The 9,910-nt window shown below is 45.0% G+C and overlaps 1 protein-coding gene across 2 annotated transcripts in view; it reads right to left on the bottom strand.

Annotated features, from left to right (window-relative positions):
* Positions 1 to 334: 334 nt before the first annotated feature.
* The window catches only part of LOC100467934 (olfactory receptor 5), a 19,326-nt gene continuing 9,750 nt past the window's right edge, over positions 335 to 9,910 (bottom strand). The window contains exon 2 of one of the 2 annotated variants that reach the window (XM_034639535.1): positions 335 to 983. In XM_034639535.1, coding sequence (XP_034495426.1) covers positions 353 to 983 — 631 coding nt within the window. In that variant the 3' untranslated portion in view covers positions 335 to 352. Of the gene's footprint in view, positions 990 to 9,910 lie in introns of both variants that reach the window. The other variant, XM_034639536.1, reaches the window with a different exon arrangement.

The raw sequence follows: 9,910 nt of genomic DNA, 5'->3' as shown, positions 1-9,910 counted from the left end.
CCTTCCTGTTCATGCCCATTTTTCTTTTGTTTTTCTCTTGGAGCATTCTTATTCTTCTCATTTATTTTAAGAACATCTTTATACATTATGTTGCAAATATTTTCCTCCAGGTTTCTCTTTGCCTTTGAGCTGGTGTGTGTGTGTTTGGCTGTGAGAATTTATTTTTTTAAGATTTATTCAAATTCCGGTACAGTTAACATACAGTGTAATATTAGTTTCAGGTGTGCAATAGAGTGATTCAACACTTCCATACCTCACCAGGTGCTCTGAATACAAGTGCCCTCCTTCCTCCCCATCACCTGCTTAACCCGCCCCCCCACCCCCCTCCCCTCTGTGACCATCATTTGTTCTCTTAAAATCGGGAGTGGGCAAGGTCGGTTCTCACTGCAGAGACCCAGCGCGAGCGGAGAGTTTTTTGCAGCGCCGTGTGGACCTCCCTGTTCCGCAGGCAGTAGATGACGGGGCTGCACATGGGCGTGACCACCGTGTAGACGACTGACAGCACCTTGCTGAGGTCCGTGGAGTTGATGCGGCTGGGGTGGGAGTACATGAAGAGGACCACCGCGTAGAAGGTGCCCACCACCAGCAGGTGGGAGGCGCACGTGGAGAGGGCTTTGCGGCGGGTGGCAGCTGATGGCATGCGGAGCATGGTCCTGCCGATGGCCGCGTAGGAGGCCAGCGCGACCAGTAATGACCCACAGAAGATGACGACGGCGGAGATGAAGTCCACCAGCTCGGTCAGGGCCACGTGAGTGCAGGACAGGTTGAGCAGAGGAGAGACATCACAGAAGAAGTGGTTGAGGACGTTGGGGCCGCAGTAGGACAGACTGGCGATGCAAGACGTCTTGACCACCGAGACCAGCAGCCCTCCAAGCCATGAAGTCATGGCCAAGCCCAGGCAGACCTGGGGCCTCATGAGCAGTGGGTAGTGGAGTGGGCGGCAGATGGCCACGTAGCGGTCATAGGCCATGGAGGCCAGGAGGGTGCACTTGGTACTAATGAGAGCTATGAATAAAAAAAGCTGAATTATGCAGGCAGTGAAAGACACATGGCAGGGACTGGACCTNCCCCACGAGCAGGCTGGGCATGGTCACTGACACGTAGCACATCTCCAGGCAGCTCAGGTTGCCCAGGAAGAAGTACATGGGCTTGCGGAGCTCGCTGTGACTGCAGGTGAGATAGATGATGACCGTGTTCTCCACGAGGGTCAGCAGGTAGAGGGTCAGGAAGACAGCAAACAGGACATCCCTCATGCCCAGCCTGGCGGACAAGCCCAGTAGGATAAACTCCTGGACTCTGGTTATGTTGCCCGACTCCAGGGACCTCTCCATCTAAGTGAAGAAAGAAATAGGTTAGTGGAGACCATGATCCAGGCGGGAGTAAAATGGTAGAAGAGGAAGAGCATCAGGGGCCCCGAGAGCCACTGTATGTGCTGTAGGCTGACTGTTGTCAGGAGGACGGTGAGCGGGAAACTTGCAAAACTGGAACCGAAGAACTTCCACCTATACTTGGCAAATCTGTGATCTTCGGCAGGCACCTTTATGAGCCTCAGTTCTCTTGTCTGTAAAATGGAGGTGAGAGCGATGATCGTTCTTCCTTTTCTTTTGATGACTTTAAGTGGTCTTCTCTAGGTTGGATTTCTTCCTTCCCTCCTTTCTTCCCTTCTTTCTTCATTCCCCTTCCTTCCTTCCTTCTTGAAAAGTTTCCCAGGATCTAAATGGTTGTCTGCACTACCCTAAATAAAGGAAGAATCACATGTCCTTTATTCTGAGATGCATATCTCTTTTAACTGGTTGAATTTCTGGAGGAAATTTGCCTTTGCTTATTAGAGAAAAGTACCACCAATAATGGTTTTTCTGAGAAAGACCAATGAGTAATTTACTTCATGAGTATTTCTGAAAATGACCCCTTCCAGAAAGAGCACATTCTTTTTTTAAGGAAAGAAAATACATGTGTTAACATCACTTATATGCCCCTATATTGTGCTGCACTTTCTAAACACATGGAGATAATTAATGCTCACGACCCTACAAAAAGAGCATGGTTTTACCCATTCCTACACAACTGTACTGAGGCTCATAGGTAGTGAGTAACTTGTCCGAAAGGACAGAGTTATAGAAGTAGGGGTCCTTTGCCTCTGCCATTAACTCTGAGCATTCGGGGTGATTTTTAGGTGACTGGCATGCAGAGAATATGCTATTTGTAATTATTTCTGACTTATCGTTTATCATGTAAATGAAATAGCAATTATTTATTGAGTATATACTATGCACGAGGTGCCTGAAATCAAACAGTGAACATAACCAATGGTTGTGAACTTTAAAAACTCATATTCTTGATACTGAGGAATAGATGAAGCAAACAAAAGGATGAATATGGAAATAAATCTTAATGGGTAAATGCGAAGGAGAAAGCAAGACAGGATCCTTGCAGTGCCTGGAGGACTGAGCTGAATATTGAGCCGATGGAAAAGCATTTGGGGCAGAACAGGGAAAAGCAAGTGTAGAAACCTTAAGTCAGGAAGGGGCTCAGCATTGTCAAGGACAGCAAGAGCCAGTGTGGCTGAAGAATGAGAGGGGAGAGGGGAAGAAATTCATTTTCTTTCCACCAAGCATTGAGCAAAATCCACTTCCCTGGGGCTCCAACCGTATTCTAAATGTCCACGGTGTTCTAGTCTGAGTGAAACATCCCAGTGAAAAAACTCAGTCTCAAACGCAGAGTAACAGGATGGGATAAAGCCCAGAAACACACCCACGCATGTATACAAACTTGCTTATGACGTAACTTGTATTGAAGATTAGCAGGAAGAAGATGGGTCATCCAACAAGTGGTTTTTGGGTGATTAGTTATTTGCGCAGAAAAATAAAAAGAAATTGAAGCCATACATCACAGTGCATGGTGTAAATCAATTGCCCATGAACGAGAAACATGAAGATCAAGAGCAAATCTCTGAAATTTCAGGAAACAAAATAGAAGTATATTTTCATGGCCTTGGTGCTGTAGAAAACTATGAGTACAGGAGAAGAATTCAAAACTTGGCTGCTTTAAATTGTAAAAATCTAATCAGCAAAAGAAAATCTGATCACTACAAAAAATTTAAGTCACAGACTGGAAAAATATTCCTGCAATACAGATGAGTGACAAGGGATCCCTATGTAGGATCCACAAAGAAATTGGTCAATTAATATGCAAAATAGCCTCTTGCATATAAAAGCAGGGAGGGGCACCTGGGTGGATCAGTCCATCAGGCGTCCCACTCTTTTTTTTGTCCTCATGCGTTTATTTTTTTAATAATAATTTTTTATTATGTTATATTAGTCACCATACAGTACATCCCTAGTTTTTGATGTAAAGTTCCATGATTCATGGTGTGTCTGTAACACCCAGTGCACCGTGCAAGGCGTGCCCTCCTTACTACCCATCACCGGCCTATCCCATTCCCCTACCCCCTCCCCTCTGAAGCCCTCAGTTTGTTTCCCAGAGTCCATAGTCTCTCGTGCTTCATTCCCCCTTCTGTTTATCCCCCCTTCCTTCTTCCCTTTCTTCTCTGTCCTACTCTTGGTTTTGGCTCAGATCATGATCTCAGGGTCGTGAGCTCGAGCCCCACATCAGTCTCCCTGGGAACATGGGAGACTTCAGATTCTCTCTCTCCCTCTGCCCCTACTCCACACCACCCATTCCTGCTCTCTCCAAAAAAAAAAGAAAAAGAAAAAAGAAAAGAAAGAAAAGAAAAAAGAAAAAGAAAAGAAAAGAAAGAAAATTGGGGAAAAGGACTGCAAGTATACCTCCCCAAAGAACTTCATCACTCAAAACATGGAAATATGCTAATCTCATTAGGAGCCAAGAAAATGGAAATTAAAACCAAAATTAGATAACATTTCACATCCACGGAATTGGCAAAATATAGATGTCTGAAAATATTAAGTTTAATAATGAGAACTTTCATACACGGTTGCTGGGAGTCTGAATCCTTTGCTCACTTTCCAGAAAACAATTTGGCATCATGCAGTAAGTTTTAAGGTGTGAGCATGTCCCAGAAATTGTATGTCTAAGCATATATCCAGGGTAAGTACTGTTCACAGCAGCGCTGTTTTACCAGCAAAAAAAGAAAAAAAAAGACTGCATACATCCCAAGTGTCCAGTAGTAGAATTGATAAATTGTGATCTCTAATACCAAGGGCCCGAGTTATGGTTGACTTGGTTTTCGACCCTGCAGAAAGTTTATGACCAGCGGCTTCCTCGCCGTGTAACCACGAGCTAGATACTTCTTAATCTCTCTAAACCTGAGTTAACTATTACTAAGATGGTAACAACATTTCCATCAGGAATGAAGAAGATACTGTGTAAAGATGGTTTTCATTCACGCCCTGATTTCTATGTGCACCAATGTAGATGAGGGAAGACAGAGAGCGGCTGCTGTCGTGCGGTTTGACCACTGTCCCAAGTAAGAAACAGGTGCACGCTGTTACCCATCACAATGGCACGCACACTCTCTCACACACACACACACACACACACACACAGCACATACACAAATAAAACAGAAATCTAACAACGAACACTTACCTTTATCCTATGGGATTCCCTTTGACACTTTCTCTCATGTTCTGTGTCATGGGATTGTTTTTAAGATTTTTTTTTTTAAAGTAATCCCTGCAGCCAACACGGGGCTTGAACCCACAAAGCCGAGACCAAGAGTTGCACCCTCCACTGACCGCGCCAGCCAGGCCGGCCACACCATGTGATTTTTACAGCTAGTATTGACCTGATACATCTCTTTTAGGAGCCTCAGTTTAAAACACACTATCATTCAGGTTAAGAGAAGGGCTTTGGGATCAGACGGAGACTGGTTCCGGCCCGGACTCCGACCCTGCCCTAGACCAGGACTCTGACTTCTGACCCCCGTGTCTCCATCTGCAGCAGGGACCCTGTCACACTGTCATGGGGATTAAATCTCAGGTAGTCTCCACGGCCCGGGAGTGCTGGCACCCCACCGGTGACTTGGAGGACAGAGAAATTTTCTAGTCTTCTCTTTTTTTCTTTCCCAAACCAAGTGAACTTGTTTTCTTACCTCTCAGCTAACGTGACACAGGTCCTGCTTTTCTTTTCTAAAAGAGACTCTGGGGGCCAGAACTTGTCAGCTTCCGCCCCTGGACACGAGTGAAGACGCCAGGGACTTCAAGAGGTGGCCAGTCAATTCAAGGACGTCAGAAAGGTTTGGAAAGAAGCTGTCTTTGTCCTGAGCAGTGGGTTCACCCGCCTCTCTCCATTTCGACACCCTGTGTTCTCTGAGCTGCCAAGAGAACTCTGTCCTTACAGCCAGCTGCAAGCAGAAGGGCCAGTTTAAATCCAAGAGATGGACCTTAGGGGGCTGTCCTGATCTCTGTGGATTTAGAGGGAAGACGGAAGTGAAAACTTCTCATGAATTGTACTAGGGCTTGGGAAGGTGGCTCGATGCCAAGGTGGCTTCCAAGTCCGTTCTTACGCAGTTTGGAGCCCGTAATAGATGCGAGGATGTGTGTGGGACACTGGCATTGCCACGATGAATAAGACATAATTCCTGCTCTCGAGTTGCTCCAGGAGCCTGAGGGATAATGAGCCCGAACAGACATTTACACACGATAGTGAGAGATGAGCAACCTCAGGATGTTCAGAGACGGGGAACCTGGAGGTCTGGGGACACAGTGCAGGGGGGAGGTTGGGGCGCAGTCTCAGAAGTATTACGAGATCACCTCTGCCTGAAATAAGACAAAAAACGGAGAGCTAGAGCATTCTAACAGCTCATACAGAAAGTCGAAATACCCTTTCTCACTGCTGGAGATTTTAGCTGCCGGAGTTGGCATTTAATATTAAGCATTCTATGCCCGAAACACACGTTTCCCTCTAGGCTACGGATTGCCCGCTAAATAGGTCTCTCCATTCCCGGAATGCCCAATGCAAATCTGGAGGGAGAACTCTCAAATTCCATTTTCTCCTTTTTCTGTTCTCCTTTTGTTTGATCAAATGACATAGACAGATTTTAAAAGTAATGTGCCCATAACTAAAACATAGCATTCTTTCAGAAACAGTAAAACCTTGGTCTATAATATGCTGCAGTGAATAAACAACACAAAATATTTTTGAGCTAACGTGTGACCCACATTCTCTCCAGTGTGTCCTCTGCTCCTCCCCTTTTAAGGGAACGAAGATTAAAATAATTCAACGCACTCGTACGTGTGCTTGCATAGCTTTATCCTAGACACACAAGCACAACCCAATTCATTTTGCACATCTGTGCCCATGTCGGTCCTTCTGTCCAGACAGCCCTTTTCCTTCCCCTCCGAATGAAATCTCACTCATCTCTCAAGCTCATGCTCACCTCCTTAGAGAAGCTCTCACCCACTTTTCCTTTCCAGACACCAGGAATGAACCCTTTCCTCCCTCCTGAGGGGAAGTGTGCGAGATAAACACGGCTTGATCCCCAGCAGGTATCCAGGAATTTGACTGAACGCCTGGGCTCCAACCCCACTTGGAGAAATGTCCTGGGAATCTGGAGCATGAGAATCTGAATTTGAATTCCTGCTTTTTCATTCAAAGGCTGTGTGACTTGGACCTCCCTGAGTCTCCGTGTCCCCATCTATAAAACGGTGACGATGATGGTCCCCTGGAAGAGTTCTCATGAAGATTAAGCTAATCAGTGCTCGTAAAGCACCTAGTACGATGCCTAGTACCGACTAGGAGCTCGTAAGTGGTAGCTATTGATTGCTATTACTGATACCTGTCTAATGAAGATCACATACACTTCTCAGAGATGATGTAAAAATTAAATTAATGGTGACATGTACAGATCCAGCACAGTCATGGACACACGGCAGCCAGTGAATGTTAATTCTTTTCCTTAAGTCTAACTCCTGCTTCGCTCCTGACACTAATAAAGCTCTTGGTACCTTTATTATAATCCTTATTTACTTTTTCCTGGCACCACTAAACTGTGACCTCATTCAGAGAAGGGACTCTGTCTCTCTTTTTTTTTAAGATTTTATTTATTTATTTGACAGAGATACAGAGCCAGCGAGAGAGGGAACACAAGCAGAGGGAGTGGGAGAGGAAGAAGCAGGCTCATAGCAGAGGAGCCTGATGTGGGGCTCGATCCCACAACGGGGGGATCACACCCTGACCTGAAGGCAGACGCCTAACCGCTGAGCCACCCAGGCACCCCGGGACTCTGTCTCTTATTTCTGTATTCCTTGCAATGAAATGTTAGTTGATTTGGGGGGGGGCTAATATCTGGACCCTGACCCTGCCAAAGTTTTTCTTAAAAGAAATCATTTTAATTTTGGAATAGTTGGTCATGGACCATATGGGGATGTGTGGTCAGAGGACATGGTGAAGGGAAGGAGAAAAGTCTGGAAAAGGGGTGGCCCATAATGGGTCCTAATGTATTTTCCAAGTCCTTTACTAATGGATATTTGTGGAGTTGTCCAGGTTTTGCTAGTGCGAACACTCGCTTCCGTAGATATCCTGGCACGCTTATTTTTGCCCCCGTATAGAAATAGATCTATAAGCTACATGTAAGGAAGCAGAATTATTGGTCAATATATATTTAACATTCTTACACACATTACAAAATTACCATCTGAAAATACTGCAGATTGACATTCCCATCAAGGACATCCAAGAATGTGTGTTTGTTACCCCTTTAATTGTACTTGTTTTCTTAAATTGTCTCCATTTTTTAGAACTCACGGATGAAGAACAACACTATTCTTTCTGTGTACACTTGTGTGTTTAACAGTGACATGGCCGAATCAGGAGCATGCCGCTAAACTACATCTCCCAGCATCCCTTGCACGTCGGTATGACCATGTGACTCGTTCCTGGCCAATGCAGTGTGGGCAGCAGTGATGCATATAAATGCCAGACCTGGCCCTTCAAACCCTGGGTGAGGCCTCATTCTCATTTCCTCTCCCNCATTCTCATTTCCTCTCCCCCTCTCTGTCCCTGCCTGTCTACAGATAAAATTTATTGGGGCGCCCCAAGGCTCTGGAGGATAACAGGTGCTATAAGGAAAGACTCTGGGTCCCCGGGCAGCTGCGGGAGGGAGAGCACCCCTTGGCAAGCTGCACGGAATTATGGTGCAGACGAGACACAAACCTCAGCATTTGGGGTGCTGAGATCTGGGGCGTCTATAACAGCAGCAGAGTGCCTCGTGCTGCCCTTTCCAATCCTCTTAGGCTCACGTCTTGCTCCAGCCACGGACACAGGCTCTGATGAGCTCCACACAGGGTAACTGGAGAGCTCGGCATCTCCAGTCTACGCCCAGTGTCTCTTTCAACCGGACCCGGAAGAAGAAGACCCACAGGAACCCACTCAGCTCTCGTGGATCTGCAGCTCATAGGGCCGGGTGTATAAATACACGTGATCCAAGGCGAGAGAAGGAAAAGGTACAAAAACTGGGGAAAAGAAGGAAAATTATTATTATTTTCAGGTAACATGATTATTTGCGCAGAAAAGCCTAAGGAATCTATGAACACATGTTAGAGCCAAAACATGAGATTATGAAGATTGCGGGATACAGGACGAATGCACAGAAACCAGTTTTGTTTCTAAATACTAGATGTGGCAGTTGGAAAATAAATTTACAGAACGATTAAGGATACAGAAGTATTGAAAACATTAAATACATGGGAATAAATTTAAGGAAAGATTCACACAACCTCTACAGTAAAAATCTGAAATGTTGCTGACAGGACAGCTAAAGGTTAGAAGTGCTAAATATGGAGCAACCGAAGAGTCCATCCTGAGATGAATGGATACGGACGAGTGAGATGTAAACATGTACACACACGCCCCCCCCCGACACAGACATACACGCTGGAATATCATTCAGACATTGAAGCAAGATGAGATCATGTCAACATAGATGGACTTGGAGGGTATGATGCTGAGTGAAATAAGTCAGTCTGAGAAAGACAAATACCATATGATTTCATCCCTGTATGGAATCTAAAAAATAAAATGGAATAAATAAACAAACAAAAAGCAGAATCAGACCTGCAAACACAGAGATCAAATTGACGGTTGCCAGAGTGGAGGGATGGGGGATGGGCTAAATGGGTGAAGGGCAGTGGGAGGCACAGGCTTCCAGTGACGCCATGCATCCGGCTCGGGAATGAAGGGTACAGCACGGGGAATATGGTCAATGATATTGGAATAGGTTGTATAGTGACAGGTGGCAGCCACACTCGTGGTGAGCACAGCAAAATGTTTGACCTTGCGGAGTCACCATGTTGTACCTGAAACTAATGTGACACAGGTCAGCTACACTCAAAAAAATTTTTAAGTGCTACATAAATGGAAAGGTATACCTACCGTATTTGTGATTTGAAAGACTCAGTGTTGTCAAAAATGTCAATTCTCTCCCAAAATGATTTCTAGACGCAATCCAATTAGAATTAAAATCTAAGGAGACATTCTTTATAAAAATGCATAGCTGAATCTAAAATTTATATGGTAATGTAAAGAACCTAGAAGAGCAAAACTATCTTTAAAAAGAACATAGTGGGAGAACTTAAAATTCCTGACATTAATTCTTACAATAACACTCCAGTAGTCAAGACAACTTCCTACTGGTGAAATTATAAACAAATAGATTGATAGAGAATAAATAAGGAGCTTAGAAATAGAGCCACATTATCAGAAAAATATAAATCAAAACTACAATGAGATACCACCTCACAGCAGTCAGAATGGCTCAAATTAACAAGTCAGGAAATGACAGATGTTGGCGAAGATGTGGAGAAAGGGGATTCCTCTTACACGGTTGGTGGGAATGCAAGCTGGTGCAGCCGCTGTGGGGAACAGTATGGAGGTTCCTCAAAAAGTTGAAAATAGAGCTACCCTACGACCCAGCAATTGCACTACTGGGTAA

This window comes from Ailuropoda melanoleuca, chromosome 12 (assembly GCF_002007445.2).
Source record: "Ailuropoda melanoleuca isolate Jingjing chromosome 12, ASM200744v2, whole genome shotgun sequence".
In the NCBI taxonomy this organism is placed as follows: Eukaryota; Metazoa; Chordata; class Mammalia; order Carnivora; family Ursidae; genus Ailuropoda; species Ailuropoda melanoleuca.
The sequence above is the reverse complement of the archived record's forward strand: the minus strand, read 5'-3'. Positions and strand labels throughout refer to the sequence as shown.